The 21,471-nt window shown below is 39.2% G+C and overlaps 2 protein-coding genes and 1 pseudogene across 12 annotated transcripts in view; 1 reads left to right on the plus strand and 2 right to left on the minus strand.

Moving 5' to 3' along the window:
* The window catches only part of SUV39H2 (SUV39H2 histone lysine methyltransferase), a 25,290-nt gene extending 22,958 nt beyond the window's left edge, over positions 1 to 2,332 (plus strand). For all 6 annotated transcript variants that reach the window (XM_003806762.5, XM_008957261.4, XM_008957250.5 and 3 more), the window contains one exon: positions 137 to 2,332. In XM_003806762.5, the coding sequence (XP_003806810.1) occupies positions 137 to 243 (107 nt within the window). In that variant the 3' untranslated portion in view covers positions 244 to 2,332. The remainder of the gene's footprint in view (positions 1 to 136) is intronic.
* The window catches only part of DCLRE1C (DNA cross-link repair 1C), a 55,061-nt gene that overhangs the window by 3,169 nt on the left and 30,421 nt on the right, over positions 1 to 21,471 (minus strand). For 5 of the 6 annotated variants that reach the window (XM_034930019.4, XM_034930020.4, XM_034930024.4 and 2 more), the window contains 3 exons: positions 20,691 to 20,779; positions 17,439 to 17,533; positions 2,322 to 7,058 (listed from right to left, as the gene is read on the minus strand). In XM_034930019.4, coding sequence (XP_034785910.2) covers positions 6,136 to 7,058; positions 17,439 to 17,533; positions 20,691 to 20,779 — 1,107 coding nt within the window. In that variant the 3' untranslated portion in view covers positions 2,322 to 6,135. Of the gene's footprint in view, positions 1 to 2,321; positions 7,059 to 17,438; positions 17,534 to 20,690; positions 20,780 to 21,471 lie in introns of those variants that run through there. The other variant, XM_034930027.3, reaches the window with a different exon arrangement.
* On the minus strand, positions 2,798 to 2,974 carry LOC112441119 (U2 spliceosomal RNA; annotated as a pseudogene).

The following is a 21,471-nucleotide window of genomic DNA, read 5'->3' on the forward strand; positions in this document are numbered from 1 at the left end:
TAACTTACTCTAAGGGTCTTGACCATGTAAGTACCCTCTAACACTGATAATAAAGCTAATATAATAGAAAACTTGAAATTTATTCTAAATTCTCTTAACTCTTCTTTCTCCTGTATTTCTTTTTCTGTGTCTTCAGGTTCTGGAGATATATCTTCAGATTCTATTGACCACAGCCCAGCCAAAAAGAGGGTCAGAACAGTATGTAAATGTGGAGCTGTGACTTGCAGAGGTTACCTCAACTGAACTTTTTCAGGAAATAGAGCTGATGATTATAATATTTTTTCCCTAATGTTAACATTTTTAAAAATACATATTTGGGACTCTTATTATCAAGGTTCTACCTATGTTAATTTACAATTCATGTTTCAAGACATTTGCCAAATGTATTACCGATGCCTCTGAAGAGGGGGTCACTGGGTCTCATAGACTGATTGGAAGTCGACATATTTATAGTGCTTAGAGACCAAACTAATGGAAGGCAGACTATTTACAGCTTAGTATATGTGTACTTAAGTCTATGTGAACAGAGAAATGCCTCCCGTAGTGTTTGAAAGTGTTAAGCTGATAATGTAATTAACAATTGCTGAGAGATCAAAGATTCAACTTGCCATACACCTCAAATTCGGAGAAACAGTTAATTTGGGCAAATCTACAGTTCTGTTTTTGCTACTCTATTGTCATTCCTGTTTAATACTCACTGTACTTGTATTTGAGACAAATAGGTGATACTGAATTTTATACTGTTTTCTACTTTTCCATTAAAATATTGGCACCTCAATGATAAAGAAATTTAAGGTATAAAATTAAATGTAAAAATTAATTTCAGCTTCATTTCGTATTTTGAAGCAATCTAGACTGTTGTGATGAGTGTATGTCTGAACCTGTAATTCTTAAAAGACTTCTTAATCTTCTAGAAGAAAAATCTCCGAAGAGCTCTCTCTAGAAGTCCAAAATGGCTAGCCATTATGCTTCTTTGAAAGGACAGGATAATGGGACCAGGATGGTTTTTTGGAGTACCAAGCAAGGGGAATGGAGCACTTTCAGGGCGCCTCTTAGTAACATGAATTGGAAATCTGTGTCGAGTACCTCTGATCTAAACAGTAAAACAAGCTGCCTGGAGAGCAGCTGTACCTAACGATACTGTAATGTACATTAACATTACAGCCTCCCAATTTCAGGCAGGTGTAACAGTTCCTTTCCACCAGATTTAATATTTTTATATTTCCTGCAGGTTCTTCTTAAAAAGTAATCTATATTTTTGAACTGATACTTGTTTTATACAAAAATTTTTTTTAGATGTGATAAAGCTAAACTTGGCCAAAGTGTGTGCCTGAATTATTAGACCTTTTTATTAGTCAACCTACGAAGACTAAAATAGAATATATTAGTTTTCAAGGGGGTGGGAGGGTTCCAACATAGTATTGAATCTCAGGAAAAACTATTCTTTCATGTCTGATTCTGAGATTTCTAATTGTGTTGTGAAAATGATAAATGCAGCAAATCTGGCTTTCACTATTCCTAATTTTTACCTAAGCTCATTGCTCCAGGCTTTGATTACCTAAAATAAGCTTGGATAAAATTGAACCAACTTCAAGAATGCAGCACTTCTTAATCTTTAGCTCTTTCTTGGGAGAAGCTAGACTTTATTCATTATATTGCTATGACAACTTCACTCTTTCATAATATATAGGATAAATTGTTTACATGTTTGGACCCTCAGATTCTGTTAACCAAAATTGCAGAATGGGGGGCCAGGCGTGTGTGGTGGCTCACACCTGTGATCCCAGCACTTTGGGAGGCTGAGGTAGGAGGATCACGTGAGGTCGGGAGTTCAAGACCAGCCTGGCCATCATGGTGAAACCCTGTCTCTACTGAAAATACAAAAATTAGCCGGGCGTGGTGGCACACGCCTGTAGTCCCAGCTACTCAGGAGGCTGAGGCAGGAGAATCACTTGAACTCAGGAGGCGCACGTTGCAGTGAGCCAAGATCATACCACTGCACTGCAGCCTGGGTGACACAGTAAGACTGTCTCCAAAAAAAAAAAAATTTTTTTTTTTTTTTTTTTTCAGAATGTGTCAACAAAAAATACTTTCTTAATGGCATTTGTGTTTTAAGAAAAATCAGTCACATAGTGTCAGTGTTAAGAAAAGGTCGTAGGTTTACAGGTTGCCCCCAGTGGCCATACTTTGAATTGTGATTCTCACGGGTTTAAAGATGTGATTTTTAAAAAATCAGTGTTTTACCATCTAGTTATTTGATCTTGTCCACTTTTTTGTGTTCAACAAAAGTGTAAAACTGGAAAGCAAAGAAAAAAAGACTATTTTCAGTAAACATGTAGTTTTGTTTTGTCTTTATTGATAGAATGTAATGGGCCTTTGGGATCTTAAGTACTACTTATGTTACCTTTGTTATTCAGATGCTGAACTTAAGCAGTGAAATAATAGAAACTAAAGGATGTTATTAAGGGGTTTAACTATTTTAAGTCAACATTTAGCTTATTCATCATATTGGTTTCCTGAAGATGTCAGAATTTTTCAGTGTAAGACAAATATCAAAGGTAATAGATCCAGTTTAAAAGGTGAATCCACTGTATGTATTATATTGATACCATCATTTTCAGGATCTACATTAAGAGGATTGTGATACATAATTAGTAATCTCAGGGTTTTTTCCCCCATATCTAAAATGTAGACAATACTTGTTTCTCTTTTAGTTCATCAGTTTCTCTTAGCAAAATAAATTAGGTTGGGCATTTAATGTTCTATTTACCATGGCTTAGCTTTGTTTCTGTTTTACAGTCATTTCCAGTAAGACTCTAAAAGGGGCAGAAAAATACTGATGTATTGACTACGTGCTAGCAAGATTAACCGAAGGTTTATATTCAATTCCTTTAAATGTTACTTTCAAGATAGCTTATCATGGTTCATGCATTTGATACTACACTTGATCTTGGCCAAAAGGCCAAGGAGTGATGGTTCATGCATTTGAATATTAAAGGACAATTTGACATTTCGCTAGCATAATGTGGATGAATACTTCAGAAATTTTTGAGCATTGTCACTCACCAGGTACGTAAACATACTATATGGTAAGTACTGCCTAGAAATGCAAAGGAATTTTAGAATTCAGAGCTGATATTCATTGACCAAGTCTTTTATGCCTTTTGTATGTATTCATGTGCTTCTAATGAACCTGTCAGGTTGGTGTAAGGTAACAAGCTTAGACTGTTACGATAATGTCAACATGCCAAGATCACCCAGTGAACTTTTTAAAGTATTTAATCTTCGGCTTCAGGCAGACTTTTTAAAAAACTAGTTTATACTATTTAAACATTTAAGTCCTGGAACTCTTCTCCAAGATAAATGTGGCTGACTGCTGAGTGTCTTCTGTGATATATCTTGGCATTTTGAAACTTCATGTTTCGGCTGGACACGGTAGCTGACGCCTGTAATCCCAGCACTTTGGGATGCCGAGGCGAGTGGATCACCAGAGGTCAGGAGTTCAAGACCAGTCTGACCAATATGGTGAAACCCTGTCTCTACTAAAAAAACAAAAATTAGCCAGGTGTGGCACACACCTGTAATCCCAGCTACTTGGGAGGCTGAGGCAGGAAAATCACTTGAACCCTGGAGGCTGAGGTTGCAGTGAGCTGAGATAGGGCCACTGCACTCCAGCCTGAGTGACAGAGCGAGACTCCATCTTGAAAAGTAAAAAATAAAAACTTCATGTTTTCTCTTGTAGTTTATGATTCTTGACTTAAAAACCAAGTAGCTGCTACAATTAACCCTGCTCATGTTTATACTCTTTTGGAGAGACATCAGAGCATAGCAGTTAAGATCATGGTCTCTGAAGCCACACTGCCTGTGTTTGAATTCTGCCTGTGCCTCATAGCTATGTGAACTAACCTCTGTGCCTTTGTCTCCTCATTTGTACATGGGGATTAGAAACGTATCTACCTCAAAGGGTGGTTGTGAAAATTAAAGGAGTTCATATAGTCTGTAAAAAACTTAAGAGCATGATCAGAGTAAGCACCAAATATAATTTCTGATAATCACTATCAGTCAGTTTCTTGATCACATCTGTTGTAGTTGTCTTAGCCCAATTCATTCAGCCAGCATTTATAATGCCAGACTCACATATAAAACAAACGTAACAGTATGTAATATTAATGTGATTATAAAATACCAGGAATATATTCAGAGGAATGTTTACAGGCATTTTTTGAACAACCACTTTGGATCATAAGGTACACTGTTAAAAGTAAGTGTTAGTTAACAGTGAATATATACAAATGTGTATAGTTATGTGTATACTAACTCTGAGTCTTGTTACCCTAGTTAGTCTGGTGGATCCAATACTTTTTGGTCTGATTGCCATGCAGCATCATGATAATGCATATCGAGTGTTAGTTTAACTGATCTGCAAATTGTTTTAAGTGGTGTCTCTGCTTTTGCTTCCATAATCTATGAAATGTCAGAATAACAAAGTGTTCCTGAATATCTGTTAAAACTTGTTAAAAATCCTCATACATAACACAAAAGCCTAACACATTGATGGACTTCAAGAATGTTGAATGACTCACAGAATAACACATATACTTTAGTTTTTTTTTTTATTTTTCTTGAGATGGGGGTCTTGCTTTGTTGCCCAGGCTGGGCACAATCAGCTCACTGCAGTTTCAACCTCCTGGGCTCAATCCATCCTGCCACCTAAGCCTTCCAAGTAGCTAGGACTACAGGTGCACACCACCATGCCTGGCTAACATTTTGTAGAGACAGTGTCTCCCTGTGTGTTGCCCAGGCTGGACTCAAAACCCTGAGCTCAAGGGAGCCTCCCAAAGTACTGGGATTGCAGGCAGGAGTTACTGTGCCTGGCCACCATTTAATTCTTGAGCATTTTCTTTTATATTCTAATTGTCCACTTCTAATTTTGCCACCATATTCACATCAAGGTTAAGTGATTTAACATCTTTGGGGATAAATAAGGTGCTGATTTTGTCTATAGCCATCGGTTTATCATACTAGATCCAAGTTTGTCAATTTAAATCAGGTGTGTTTATGAGCAAAGATATGATCATGCTGAATGTTCCATGTGTACTTCAGGAGATACATTCTGCTAGTTTGGGGTGGTGTGTTCTATAAATGTCAATTTAATCCAGTCGGCTTATGATTTTCAGTTCTATATTCTTACTGATTAATGTATATATACTAGTTCTGTTACTAAGGAGGGATGTTAAATTAATCCCTAGCTGTAATTGTGCATTAGTTTGTCTCTTTTCAGCTGTTCTAGCTTCATAAATTTTTGGAGCTGTTAGGTGCATATACGTTTAGGATTATTTTGTCTTCTTGGTGAACTAGACCTTTTATCATTAGGAAACTGTCCTTATAACCACTCCATTTTTAATTGTTTACATGGTCTTTTTTCCATCCTTTTAACCTATCAGTCACTTGAATTGACTTTCTTTATAGACAGCAGATCACTGGGTTATGTTGGTTTTTTCCGTGTCTCTTGTCATTGATGTGCTTAGACCATTTACATTTAATGTAATCATTGATACGTTTGGGTTTAGTTCTACCATTTTTTTTTCTTTTTTTTTTTTTGAGACAGAGTTTTGCTCTTGTTGCCCAGGCTGGAGTGCAATGACACAATCTCAGCTCACTGCAACCACCACCTCCCAGGTTCAAGTGATTCTCCTGCCTTTGCCTCCTGAGTAGCTGGGATTACAGGCATGAGCCACCGTGCCTGGCCTTTTTCTTTTTTAAACAGGGTCTTGCTCTGTCACCCAGACTAGAGGTGCAGTGGCACAGTCATGGCTCACTGCAGCCTCAATCTCCTGGGCTCCAGTGATCCTCTCACCTCAGCCTCCAGAGTAGCCTACCACTATGCCTGGCTTTTTTTTTTTTTTTTTTTTTTTGTAAGTAGAGACACATCTCACTGTGTTGGCCAGGCTGGTGTCGAACTCCTGGGCTCAAGCCATTGCCCACCTCAAAGTGCTGGGATTACAAGTGTGAGCCACCACACCCAACCAGGTTATTTGAACATTTTTAAGTACTATATTTTCTCTATTGTAATATTGACTGTCATCTCTGTGCAGGTTTTTTAGTGGTTGTTCTAGGTTGAAGCACTTCGAATTCTTAGGTATCTGAGAGTGAGCATTTTCTTTTTTTGACTGCTATACTCTCACCGGTTGCCAGCTTCTCATATAAATATTGTAAATGCTCTCGTTTAGGTAACTCAGCTTCTGGAGTTGAGGGAACTTCAAAATCAGAAGAGCTCTGGGAATCTGCATTTGTGCTAAGATTTAGCAAACGTTTTTCCTCGGGTATATGTGTCTCACTGCTTAGAGTAGTTGGTTCTCCAGTACTAGGAACTATTGTCACATCTTGATCTCTGCTTTTCAAATCAGAGTAAGTATCCTTTGGGCAAATTACATTTTGTTCCATGAGAGAGGCAGGAATATTCTCTTTGATTGTTGGTCTGTAGTCAACTTTGTCCAAAGAAGTAATATCCCCACTGTTTCTCTCTTGGGAAGATAACAAAACAGTATCAGATTGGCTGTCCCAGCCTTGACTTCCTTGTTCTGTTATGTGTGTTGACTGGGAAGAATTCTGGGAGGAGATGTGAGTTGATTCTCCATCAGAGTCACTGAAAAGCTTTGGTGACTGAGATCCCCCTGCCTCTGTGGAGGAAGGGAAGTTTTCCAAACTCTCATCTGTGATTTCATCATTTCTTTTAAAGAATACTTCCCACTGGGGTACATCCCCATCAGCCTTTTGCAGGTGAAGTACAGAGCCCAGATCTCCTTGCAGTGAAGCTGGGATTCCTACTTCTTCTTCACTTTCACTGTTGGATTCTTCACAATCTACAAAGTTTGTGAAACGAGAGCTCTGCATACACTCTGCTCTGCAGCATCCTGGGGTTTGTCTCAGTTTTTCAGGCTGCTTTTCTGATACTGCAGTCATTGAAAATACCTCAGGGTGAAAAGTTTCCTGGTACGGAACTTTGTGCCTTAAAGGTATTGGCAGAGGATCATCAAAGAGATAGTCATCTTCCTCCTCTGTGGGACAAACAAAACAGGTTTATAGGAAACAAGGCAAAGGGAGCCAATTTGTAGTATTTATCTATACTTTTAATTCTTGGAATTGCAAGGAATAGGGAGGCCACTCTTCTTCAAAGGGAAAAGATATTCTTGGGATATGCTGAGCAATTTAACTACCATCCTTCAACTTTTTATAATAAATGCCAGAGTATCAGTGGAGAATATAGAGCAGTCACTCTGCTCTATATATAAGCCTGGCTGATCATTACAATCATATGCAAAACTTCAAAAAAAGAAAGAAAAAAAAAAACAGGTTTCTGTATCTCATTCCAGACCTACTGAATCCCTGAAGAAGATAGGACCAAATAATTTGATTTTTAAGTTCTACAGCTGATTTCTGTTCATCAGCCAGGTTTGCAAAGCCTGTGTGCTCTGCAAATAGTAGATGCTCAGTGGGTTGGCTGACTTAGGAAAATTAAATTGCTTTTTATTAAGGTTTTTCTTCTGTGAGCATCTTATTGACATGTTTTATGCACAAGGTTGCAACAGGTTAAATCAACTTTAAAGCAAAATACTGAATAATCAACATGTGTCAAGAACTTAAAATTCAAAACGTTAATAAGCATGCTGTGTCAACAAATGTTCTTAAAATGAAAAAAGCCTTACTTGGAAAAACAAATGTTTTCCCGTCTTGTAACAGTATCTAACCTAGGAAGAAAGTTAAATGCACCCGAGACTACTGTGTATGGCAACTTCTTGTTCTACTGCTGAATCTGGTGTTATAATAATCCACTTAAATGATGTGGCTAAACACTGCATTTTTAAGACACTAATATAAAGGACCATAGAGACCATCATCCAGCTCCCATGTTCCCAGTGTGAAGCTAGGCCCAGAGAAAAGGGTGTGCCAATACACACGACCCAACCTCATTCTTAAAGGTTCAGTGTTATGACTTGTAACTGATCTTAGGGCTTAAGGTCACTAAGATATCTAACGACTGTATTTGGAATCATCCTAGACTGCAGAATGTAGATTTTAAGCCAAAGATTATATGTATGTTTTAGGTCCCTCACTACTGTGCCAAAGTTGTTTTTTGAGTTTTATACAGTCACAGTTCAGCCTCTACCTCTCAGGCTCAGGAGATCCACCCCCATGGCCAGCTAAATTTTTTTAGACAGTGTTTCCCCTTGTTGCCCAGGTTGGTTTTGAACTCCTGCACTCAGGCAATCCACCCCTCGGCCTCCCAAATTGCTGGAATTAGAGGCATGAGCCACTTTGCCTAGCCCAAAATTACCTTTTTATGAAATATTTTTGTATGATCTCTAAGTTGAACAGTTCTGCATTCCAAATCAGTGACTATGCCTGATCCCAAAAGACATTTATCAAAAAGGAGTGTGGATTGGGTAGATGCATAAAAGGCACAAAAGATTAAAGGAAGAAAGGACTTTTGCTTCCAGGTAAGATGGAGTAACAGGGACTAGATTTAACCTCCCACTTGAAATAACCAAAAATCAGAAACTACCTCTCAAGAAAATGGACATCGAGCAATTAAGGACAATGACGTGAGAAATAAGACACAGATGAGTCCTATGATTGCCTGACTCCCTGCTTCATAACTGATTCCAGTCAGGGAGAGAACATCTGGATAGAGCCCATGGACATCCCTGATGTGAGGTGGAAATGGAACATTGAAGAAATAAATGTACCTGGAGTTTACAGAGCAGAAGACCAGAGAGGAGAGTGCTGCACAGAAACTCTGAAAAGCTGCAGAGGCGTCCCCACCACGTGTTCAGTGCGCTAAGCAGCATGTGCTTGTAAGGAAACTACCTGCAGCCAGGCAACGAATCACTCAAACAAAAGGAAAGAAAGTGCCCAGAACTCACCGTGCCAGGAACAGTGCCTTGTCCTGGTCCCAACAGCCAGAGTGGAAAACCTCATGATCCATGGGCATTTGTAAAAGAACCAAGAAGAGCCTTGCCTCAGTAGTGGGGAAAATTAACCATATACTAAATGCTACTCTGGTCCTGCATAACAAAGGTAAAAGACATGAAAAGATCAAACTATAAACATGCTAACCACATGCCAGAACAAAGCTCAAGAATGTTTTTAGAAATCCCAAAATTATGCAGGACCTAAAAAGGTAAAATTCAGAAAGTATGGCATTCAAAAACGAATTATCAGAAATTCAAGAAGCAGGAAAATACAGTCAAAACTGACTGTAAAATTATGTAACATGGGAGTCAGTTTTCATGATCTTGGATCAAACAATAGTTTCTTAGATATGACACCAAAGCATATGCAATAAAAGAAAAAAATAGACAAATTTAACTTAAAACCTTTACGCTTCAAGACACCATCAAGAAGGTGAAAAGACAAGTCTGAGAAAATATTTCCTAATCATGTCAGATAAAGGACTGATACCAGACTTTAACTCTTACAACTCAATACAAAGGTCAATAATCCAGTTGAAATGGGGGCAAAAGATCAAAATAGACATTTCACCGAAGAAGTTACATAAATGGCCAATAAGCACATGAAAGAAAGCTCAACATGAGTCATTAGAGAAATGCAAATCAAAACTGCAGGGTACCACCATACACTAGGATGGCTATACTAAAAAAGACAGAAGTGTTAGCTAATATGTGAAGGAACTGGAATCTTTACATATTGCCGGAGAGAATGTAAAATGTATTCAGTGTGGGAATGTTTGGCAGTTCCTTGAAGTGTTAAAACAGATTGACCATATGTTATGAACTGAACGCTTCCTGTCAAAATTCATATGTGGAAGCCCTAAAGCCAGTGTGGCTGTTATCTAGAGATGGACCTCTAAGGAAATAATTAAATCATCATAAGGCTGGAGACTTGATCTGCCTAAGTGCTAGAATTACAGGCTTGAGCCACTGTGCCCGGCCTAATTTTTATTTTATTTTATTTTTAAGCAGAGACAAGTTTTCACCATGTTGGCCAGGTTGGTCTTGAACTCCTGATCTCAGGTGATCCATCCGCCTCGGCCTCCTCAAGTGCTGGGATTATAGGCGTGAGCCACTATGCCTGGCCTCCTGTTTAAGCTACCTAGTATGTGTTATTTTCTTAGGGCAGCCCAAGCAAACTATGAGACTCCAAAATTCTACCCCCCACAAGAAATAAAACCCAACAGAAAGATACGTAAAGACTTGTACACAAATTTTCATAGCATTATTATTTAAAAAGGAGAAGCAACCCAGATGTCCATCAACTGGTGAGTGGATAAAATGTTGTATGCCTGTACAATTGAATATTGGTTGGCAATAAAAAGGTATGAAATACTGATATATGCCACAGTATAGATGTACCTTGAAAACATAATGCAAAATAAAAGCCAGGCACAAAATAGCACATGGTGTATAATTTCTTTTTTTTCTTTTTGAGACAGAGTCTCGCTCTGTCGCCCACACTGGAGTGCAGTGGTGTGATCTCACTGCAAGCTCTGCCTCCTGGGTTCACGCCATTCTGCCTCAGCTGCCCTAATAGCTGGGACTACAGGTGCCTGCCACCACACCTGGCTAATTTTTTGTGTTTTTAGTAGAGACGGGGTTTCACCGTGTTAGCCAGGATGGTCTCGATCTCTCTGACCTCATGATCCACCTGCCTTGGCCTCCCAAAGTGCTGGGATTACAGGCGTGAGCCACTGTGCCTGGCCAATAGCTGGGACTACAGGCGCCCGCCACCACACCTGGCTAATTTTTTGTGTTTTTAGTAGAGACGGGGTTTCACTGTGTTAGCCAGGATGGTCTCGATCTCTCTGACCTCATGATCCACCTGCCTTGGCCTCCCAAAGTGCTGGGATTACAGGCGCGAGCCACTGTGCCTGGCCATATGAGTTCTCTTATATGAAGTGTCCAGAAAACACAAATCTATAGAGACAAACCATAGATTAGTTGTGGCCTAAGGCTGGGAATAGTAATGGGGAGTGACTGGAAATAGACATAAAGTTTCTTTTTTGGGTAACAAAAATGTTCCAAAATTAGATAGTGGGGATGATTGTACAATTCTGTTATACTAACAATCGTGGAATTGTTCACCTATAATGGATGAATTTATGGTATATCAATTATACTTCAATAAAGCTTAAAAAATAATTTTGTATTGTGGAGTTTATAAAGTTTATAACAGAGAATGTATGACAATAACAGCACAGACTGGGAGAAGAGGAATGGAAATATACTGCTGGAACATTCCTATACCATACTTGGAGTAATATATCATTTATCTTTTCACTCTGATATGTTAAAGATGTATACGGTCAGTCCTCTGTATCCACAGGTTCCACATCTGTAGATTTGACTGACCACAGATGAAACATATTTGGAAAAAAGCAAAAATTAAAATACAAAAAACACAAAAATTGATACAGTATAACAACTAGTTACCAAGCATTTACACTGTATTAGGTATAAGTAATCCAGAGATGATTTTAAGTATATGGGAGGATATGTGTAGGTTATATGCAAATGTAACACCATTTAATATGACTTGAGCATCTGCAGATTTTGGTACTCTTGGGGGGGTCCTGGAACCAATCCCCCAAGGATACTAAGGGATGACTGCATTATAAGCCACTAAAATAAGAAATCAGTGAGTTACACAGCCAATAACCCAACAAGAGATTAAACAGAATCAGTCAGTAATTACTTGACCTGAAAGAAGGCCAAAAAAGAATAAAGAACAAATGGAACAAATAGCAAGAGGATAAACTTAAACCTGACCATATCAATGGGTACCATTAAACTAAGTGGACTAAGCACTGCAATTAAAGGCCAGAAAATACCAGGTTGGCCACAAAAACATCCAACAACATACTGCTTACAAGAAACCCACTTTAAATATAAAGACTAGTTAAAAATACAGAGATGGAAAAAGATACATCAAGCCAATATTAATGAGAAGAAATTCAAATGGCTCTAGTAAAGTAGATTGTAGAACTAAGAATGTTACCAGGGGATAGACTCATTTCCTAAAGATAAAGGTATCAATCCCTCAAGAGGATATAAGAATCTTAAACTTGTGTATACCTATTAATAGTGCCTCAAATAGATGAAGCAACTGCCAATAGAACTAATCAAGGCAAAATAGGCAAGTCCACAATTACAACTGGAGATTTCAACACCCCTCTCTGGCAATAATTGATAGAACAAAAATGTAGAAGACCTGAACAACATTGTCAACTAACTTAGCCTAATTGACATTTATAGAACACTTCATCCAACAACAGTAGTACATATATTTCTTTGAAGTACACATTAAACATTTACCAGGTTTAATGTGTAAATTGGTCCACAATTGATGGTCCGTAAATATTCTGGACCATAAATCTCAAAAGTACAAGGCCAGGCGTGGTGGCTCACGCCTGTAATCCCAACATTTTGGGAGGCAGGTGGATCACCTGAGGTCAGGAGTTTGAGACCAGCCTGGCCAACATGGCAAAACCCTGTGGCTACTAAAAATACAAAACATTAGCCAGGTATGGTGGCGTGAGCCTGTAATTCCAGCTACTTCGGATGCTGACACAGGAGAATCACTTGAACCTGGGAGGCAGAGGTTGCAATGAGCCAAGATTGTGTGACTGCACTCCAGCCTGGGCAACAGAGAGAATCCGTCTCATTTAAAAAAAAAAAAAAAAAATCATACAAAGTATGTTCTCTAACCACAATAACATTAATTTAGATAACAGAATGATCCCTGGGAAGTCCTCCAAAATTCAGAAACTAGTAACAAATTTCTAAATAACCCATGTGTCAAAGAAAAAAAGTCAGAGGAAAAATTTAAAAATGTTTTGAATGACAAAACAAGACAAATTTATGGGATGCTGCTAAAGAGGGAAAATTATAGCACTAAATGCCTACATTAGAAAATAAAGTCTCAAATCAACGACCTCAGCTTCCGTATTAAGAAACTTAAAAATGAAAAGCAAATGAAATTCCAAGTAAGCAGATAAAATAAAGATCAGAGTGGAATTCAATGAACTAGAAAACTACCCCATGCCAAAAAAACAAAAAAGAGAGAAAATGAAAATAAAACCAAAAACTTCTTATTTGAGAAGATCAGTAAAACTGGTAAACCTCTAGCTAGACTAATCAAGAAAAAAATGAGAGAAGACACAAACTACTAATATCAGGAGCAAGAGGGTTAATATCAGTAGATTCTACAGATAGTAAAATAATAAACATTAAGAACAAGTTTATGCCAAAAAATTAAGCAACATGGACAGATTCAAGTTACCAAAGTTAACTCAATTAAAAAAAGATAACCTGAATAGTCCTGTGCCTATTAGAGAAATCACATTTGTAGTTAAAAAAAAAAAAAATCCTTCCCACAAAGAAAACTCCTTTCCCACCCAGATGGCTTCACTGGTAAATTCTACCAGTCATTTAAGAAAGATATAATGCCAATCCTTGAAAAATTTTTCCAGAGACTGAGAATAAACACCTCACAACAATGAGGCCAGCAGTATCCTGATACCAAAACCACACAATTACAAGGAAAAGACAAAACTCCAGATCAATATCCCTTCTGAATGTAAATGAGAAAATTCTTACCATAATACTTAAAAAGGATAATAGGCCATGACTAAGTGGGATTAGAGAAATGCAAGTTTGGTTTAACACTCAAAAATCAGTGTATGTCACCATATTAACAGAGTATAAAGAAAAACAATATGATCATCTCAATAAATACAGAAAAAGCGTTAGACAAAACCCATTATCCATTGTTGATATCTCTCCACCTACCAAGAACAGAAGGGAAGTAATTCTGCTTGACACAAAGCCTATACTTATCATTATACTTAATGGTGAAAGAATGAACTTAATGGTGAAACAATGAATGCTTTCTCCTTGAGATTGGGAACAACGCAGTGACACCCACTCTTGCCACTTGTTTCACACTGTAGTGGTAGTCTAGACAATAAAGAGAAAAACATCCTGGCTGAAAAGGAAGAAGCAAAACTGTCTATATACACAAACAATGATAATCTTATATAGAAACCGCAATGGAATCTACAAGAAAAGGCACTAGAACTGATACTTGAGATTAGCAAGGTTGCAGGACACAAGATCAAAAATCAATTGCACAGGTTGCATTGCGTATCCCTAATCCAAAAGTCTGACATCTGAACTACAAAGGAAATCCTTATTGCAGCATTTTAGATTTTCTGATTAAAGAGGTTCAACCATTAAATGCAAATGCAAATGTTCCAAAATTCAAAAAAGTCCAAAATCCAAAACACTTCTGGTCCCAAGCATTTTGAATAAGGGACACTCAGCCTATATTTCTATATACTAACAACAATCAATCAGGAATTGAAACTTAAAAAATAATACCATGTGCAACAGTATCCCCCAAAATGAAATACTTAGGGATTGATTTACACAGACTTACACGCTGGAAATCATAAAACACTGCTGAGAGAAATTAGAGAAGACTTAAGTAAACTGAGAGGTATACCATGTTCATGGATCTGAAAATTCAGTATTGTTAAGATGCCAGTTCTTGCCAAATTGATCAAGAGATTTAAAACAATCCTCATCAAAACCTCAGGAGAGAACATTTTTGTACAAATTGGCATATGATTCTAAAATTCATATGGAAATGCAGAGGACCTAGGATAACCAAAACAACTTTGAAAATGAACAAGGCTGGAGAACTTAAAGCACCTGACTTCAAGATTTACAAAGCTACAGTAATCGAGATGGGTGATATTGGTGTCAATATAGAGATTATGAAACATAAGAGAGAATCCAGAAAATAATCTCCACATATCTTGTAAATTGACTCTCAAGAAAAGTGCTAAAGCAATTCAGTGAATTAAGATAGTGTTTCCAACAAATGGTTTAAGAACATTTGGATATCCATACAGACACACACACAAAATTACCTGGGATCTACATTTGAACCATATTTTTAAAAACAAAAATGAATCACAGATCTAAATGTAAAACCTAAAATTGTAACAACTTCTAGCAGAAAACAGGAGAAAATATTTATGCCTTTGGGTCAAAGATTTCTTAGATATGATACAAAAAAAAAAGTAAAAATTGATAAATTCACTTAATCAAAATTTAAAATTTCTGCTCTTCAAAATACTCTGCTAAAAAGATTGAAAAGATTACCTACAGAGTAGAAGAAAATCTTTGTATACACCTGATATATTTAAAAAAAAAAAAAAAACAAAACTTGTATCCAGAAACTTAGGAAAACTTAGTAATATGATGGGTGCAGTGGCTCATGCATGTAATTCCAGCACTTTAGGAGGCCAAGGCAGGCAGATTGCTTGAGCTCAGCAGTCTGAGACCAGCTTGGGCAACATGGTGAAACTCCATGTCTACAAAAAATATAAAAATTAGCCAGGCATGGTGGCATGTGCCTGTACTACTTGGGAGGCTGAAGTGGGAGGATCACTTGAGCTTGGGAGGTTGAGGTTGCAGTGAGCTGTGATCGTGCCACTGTACTCCAGGCTGGGTGACAGCAAGACTCTGTCTCAAAACAGAACAAACCCAACAATTTAAAAACGAGTAAAGATTTGAATAGACACTTCACCAATGAAGATACATGGATGGCAAATACGCACATGAAAAGATGCACAACCTTGCTAGTCATTAGAGAAATGCAAATTAAAACCACAAAGAGCTATCACTGCACACCTATTAGGATATTTAAAATTAAAAAGTCTAACCATACCAAGTATTGGCAACGATGTGGAGCAACCGAACTCTCATACACTTCTCCTGGGAACACAAAATGGTCAAACCACTTTGGAAAACATTTTGGCAGTTTCTTAAAGATACAGCTACCATATGACCCATTCTTAGGTGTGAAAGCCTACGTCCATACAAAAGTTTGTACATGAATGTTCATAGCAGCTTTCTTTTTAATAAGAAAGACACTGGAAACAACCCAAAAATACATCAACAGGTGAATGGATCAGCAACTTGTAGTATATCCCTGAGGTGGCCTACTCCTTATCAATAAAAGAGGGTGAACTATTGATACATGCAACAACATGAATGAATCTCTGATGCACTGAGTAAAATAACCCAGACGTACTATATGATTCTATTTATATGAAATTCTAGAACATGCAAACTATAGTGACAGAAGGCAGATCAGTGGCTGCCTTGGCATGGGTGAGAACAGGAGGGAATTACAAAGGGGCATAAGAAAACTTGAAGGTGATAATTTCAGTATCTTAATTGTAGTCATGGTTTCTCAAGTATATGCATATACAAAACATTTATCAAATTGTACACCTTACATGTGCAGTTTATATCAATTATACCTCAGGAAAGCTGTTTTTAAAAAAAAAGAAAAAGAAAAAAACCTTAGTAAATTTGTAAGGATTAGAGGATGCATTACATAATAGAGTTAACATCTGAAATTAATGGAACTGTTTTTCTAAAACCTTTTAATTATTGAAACAAAAACAAATGTGGTTTTTTTGGGGCACCAGTAATAGGCTTACTATATCAGCCTTGGAATTGTCATCTAAATGTTTTAAAATTAGATTCTCCATGAGCAGAAATGCAGAAGCAGAGATGAGACAGGCCTAGATTAGAATCCCAGGCCCATCACTTACTTCTTGCTAGTCCTTAGGGACTTAAGTCTCTAAACTTCAGTTTCCTCATCATTATAATTGGGATGGTACCCCTTGTAAGTTTGTTTAGAGGCTTATCTATAACATATGTAAGGGACCTAGCACAATACCTGCCATTAATAGGTATTCAAAAAATAGTATCATCATTATCTCGTGTGTTTTGGTCAAGTATTTACTGCATGGCAGAGTAACTGACTTTCCACCAAAGGAATGAAAATCAAGAATCCTAACCATGAAATAGGGCTGCTGGAAAGCCCCAGAGCTTTGCTCAGAATCTAACGTTCTGATTACTACTGCAGAGCTTACCTCTGTCCTTCACTAGAAAAATCAAAGGAGCAATGAAAGAAGGTACAAAGTATAGAGAAAAATCCTTCTGTATAAACACTACTGATCAATTTGATCAGAAATGATGATGAGAAAAGTCTATTATCAGCATTTACTAGTATCTTAAGAAAATGTTCAAGGATAACAAACCAGCCTCTCTTTATGGCCTCTACTGATCTTAGGGTGTATTTCCAGAAAGCTGAGAACACCACACACGATGGCACCGTTTTCACCACTTGTTTTAACCCAGAGAAGGAGAGCAGACTCCTGATTTTACAGGCCGAAGACAGGAAGGCAAAGTACTTCCTGAGACCATGTGTCAAGTCTGACCTGTGGTGGGTCCCAGGTCCACTCTGCCCAAGGCCACTTCCCCCAGACCCAAGCTCCCTGGAAAGCAGTGTTTGCAGGGAGCCCACCCCTCTGAACCCAGGACCATTTTTCTTACCTGAGTCTCGGTGAACTGTTCTAGCTCTCTTCAGTTTTCCCAGTGGTTTATACTTTGGCTCCGTACTTTGGGAAGACCGGCATAAAGGCTTTAAGCTGAAATGAATCAGAATATTTGATTTTTCTTTTTGAGGAAGTTGTTAGAAGGTAGACATCATTGATAGTGTTACAGATTTTTTGGGGATTTTTTTAAAATTTCTTGGATCCCTGTGTTTTTAACAAAATCTTGACCATAAGGGAAATCACACAACTACTCTGGAGGATTGAAAAGCAGTTCTAAACTGATTTCATAGTTAAAAATCACTTTGACGTAATAAAGTGGCAAATATAAGCAATTAAATGCAACCTGGTTGATGTTTATCTTATTGTTACATCAGTAGACTAAGGCAAAACTTAGATCTTTGCTCTTGGAATGCAAAAAAAGCAGGTCCCTATCCTGAAAACCTATGAATACAGTGACATCCTCTGGCATTCGGGATACAATATAACTAGCTGCTTCTCCTGCCCTGTTCAGTAGGGTTTACTTATATCTCACAGGAATCTCCACAAATTTATCTTGTCATTCTAGGTCCTTAGGCTGAAAGCTAAGACAAAGTGGAGATAAAATACAAAAAGGCAGAGAAATAAGATTTGAAGACGTCCTACCCCTTTCGAAGGCCTCACTGCCAACTGCCTCCTCCTGGGAGATTCCGGGAAGCCTTTAGGATGATCTACAACATACCATTTGAACAGGGCCATGAGGTGCCCAACCTGAAACTTCTTTACAGCCACCCCCATTTTACGTCCTCACCCCTGTTCCCACAGCTGTTCTCTGGATCCATCCCCTTCAACCTTTCCAGGAGTTCTGATCCATTACTGTGTCTCTTTACATCATTTCAGCTATTCTCCTGGGTTAACTTTTCAAAGTAAGGTCGTCTTCCCCCACCTACCTACATTGTCTGCTAGAATTGAAGGATGGGGGCCGGGTGCGGTGGCTCATGCCTGGAATCCCAGCACTTTGGGAGGCCAAGGCGGGTGGATCATTTGAGGTCAGGAATTCAAGACCAGCCTGGCCAACATGGTAAGACCCCCTCTCTATTAAAAATACAAATATTAGCCATGTGTGGTGGTGGGCGCCTGGAATCGCAACTACTCACAAGGCTTGAGGCAGGAAAATCGCTTGAACCCAAGAGGTGGAGTTTGCAGTGAGCCGAGGTTGCACCACTGCACTCCAGCCTGGGTGACAGAGCCAGACTCTGTCTCAAAAAAAATAAAAATAAAAAAATAAAAGATGCAGGATAAGGAATGAATATGCATTTTAACAAGCACCTCGGCTGGGCACGGTGGCTCACACCTGTAATCCCAGCACTTTGGGAGGCCTAGGTGGGCAGATCATGAGAGGTCAGGAGATCAAGACCATCCTGGCTAACATGGTGAAACCCCGTCTCTACTAAAAATACAAAAAATTAGCCGGGCGTGGTCGCGGGCGCCTGTAGTCCCAGCTACTCGGGAGGCTGAGGCAGGAGAATGGTGTGAACCTGGGATGGGGAGCTTGCAGTGAGCCAAGATCGCGCCACTGCACTCCAACCTGGGTGACAGAGCGAGACTCCATCTCAAAAAAAGAAAAAAAAAAAAAACAAGCACCTCAAGTGATTCCTAAACACATCCAAGTTTATGTATATTCAAGTTTAGTTCTACAGGCATATTTAAGTCTCAGCTATTTTAAGATCAAGCCTCCTGATTCTGTTGCCTCCTGTTGCCATCTTGTCTCTAACTTTCCCTTCACTGTCAAACTTTTTATATAGTCTGTCCTCAGTATTTTCCATTTCCTCACTTTTTACCCATTTCTCAACTGAAATCTGGCTTGTAACTCACAAGTCTACTGAATTGCTCTCACTGAGCACACACAAATGACCTAATTACCAAGGAAACGGGACACCTGGTACTCCCCATATTATTTGACTTCTCAAGACACTCCATGGGCACCCTCTGCTTACCCTTCCCTTTGCTCTCATCCCGCTGTCTGGGCCACTCTCTCCATCTTGGCCCAGCTCCTCCTTCACTTCTCCCTTGAATGTGCTGCCCAGGGTTCTGGCCTCAGCTCTATGATCCCTCCTCCCACTCCTGGTGACTTCTTTTCTCATGGTTTTAGTTCTCACGTGCACTGCCAACTCCAATTCTGTGTCTCCAACCCAGACCTCTCTCCAGAGATTCTCCATCCTCCTTTCCATCGACATCTGCAAGCCTGGTCCTGTATGTCCTCATCGGGGTCTGCGAAGCAGATTCCCTGACACGGGGCCTCATTCCTTCTGCACCCATTGAGCTTGTGTGCTGCCTTTGCACCCGGCCTCTCCGTGAGACTGGAGCTCTGCTAGGACAGGGTGTGTCTTAGGCAAATTGGAACCCAAGCTCCATTCCCACCATATGGCTGGCACTAAAGAAATCATTCATGGGCCGGGTGCAGTGGCTCATGCCTGTAATCCCAACACTTTGGGAGGCTGAGACAGGTGGATCACTTGAGCTCGGGAGTTCGAGACCATCCTGGTCAACATGGCAAAACCTTGTCTCTACTAAAAATACAAAAATTAGCCGGGCGTGATGGCATGCACCTGTAGTCACAGCTACTTGGGAGGCTGAGGCAGGAGAATCGTTTGAACCCAGGAGGTGGAGGTTGCAGTGAGCCGAGATCACGCCACTGTACTCCAGCCTGGGTGACAGAGTGAGACCCTGTCTAAAAAAAAAAAAAAAATCATTCATGAATGCATAAATGAAACCCAAAGAAGAGGTAAGAAAATGGCAATACTGTAGTAAAAGACATCCATGAATACGATTGCACCTCTCCTTTGGCTTCAGTTATCCATTCAGTAGACACTTGACAACCTACTTGGCATGGTGCTAGGTGCTTTTCTTACACTATCTCCCTGTATCATCTCTTTCTTTTTTAAGAAGACCAACAAGTAGGCATCAATATTCCTATTTTGCTGATTCAGAATGACTGGCTCAGAGAAGTGATCTGGCCAAGCTCACACTGCACTGTTAGTAGGTGGCGGAGCTGAGTTGCAACCCAGGAGAAGCTGACAACACTACCTATACCTTCTGCCACACTGTGGAACTAAAGGAAACACTCCAGGAAAACATGGAAATGAGTATCAGTTCAGAAATGTCCCAAAACAAACAGATTCTAGACTTGTAAACATTCAGGCAAACTCTCCTTTGTGTCCTAGCCAAGAGCCACCAAGGGGGACACCAAGTCCCACAACCAGTGACTACTCACATTTCGACAACTTTATCCATAGTTGTGCCAACTGGAATGACATTTGGATATGCGTTCACAGGACAGAGGTAGCTCAAGAAATCTTTAATCTAGAAAAAGGAAAATCACATGGATCAATGATCTCTACGATGAAACACGTTGTTGGGGGAGATAAAGGGAGGCTGGGGAAAGAGAAGCAGAACTCTCTAATGGCTGTGGTTCTCAATGCTGGCGGCACGTGGGGATCACCAGGGACCTCTTGGGAAAAAAATATCCAATGCCTGGGCCTCGCTCCCAACGATCTCCTGAACACTGAGTACTAGTGGGCCTAGACATCAGTACATTTAAATATTCCCCAGCTGATTCTGATCCACAGTAAGAGCTGAGAATCACCAATGGGCCTCAAAGATTTTTTTTTTTCTTTTTTTTAATATATTGCTTTCCTTGTCCAAGAAGGTCAGTTGCTTATGTTTAACAAATCCCTTTTCAAATAAGTTAGAATTTAGCTGGGCATTAACTATAATATACACAAAAACCCAAGGTCTCAGAATTGCATTTCTTAGCTGGGCACAGTGGTACATGTCTGTGATCCCAGCTACTCAAGGCTGAGGCAGGAGGATTGCTTAAGCCCAGGGATTTGAGGCCAGCCTGGGCAACAAAGAGAGACCTCATCTCCAAAAAAGAACAACAAAAGAATTGCACTTATTTACTCCTACAAATAATCATTAACGATGCCAAGAGAATTACACCTTTGAGGTTACTTGATTTGTTCAAATGGTTCATGCTCATTGGGCAGAACACC

Source organism: Pan paniscus, chromosome 8 (genome assembly GCF_029289425.2).
Source record: "Pan paniscus chromosome 8, NHGRI_mPanPan1-v2.0_pri, whole genome shotgun sequence".
NCBI classification, from domain to species: domain Eukaryota; kingdom Metazoa; phylum Chordata; class Mammalia; order Primates; family Hominidae; genus Pan; species Pan paniscus.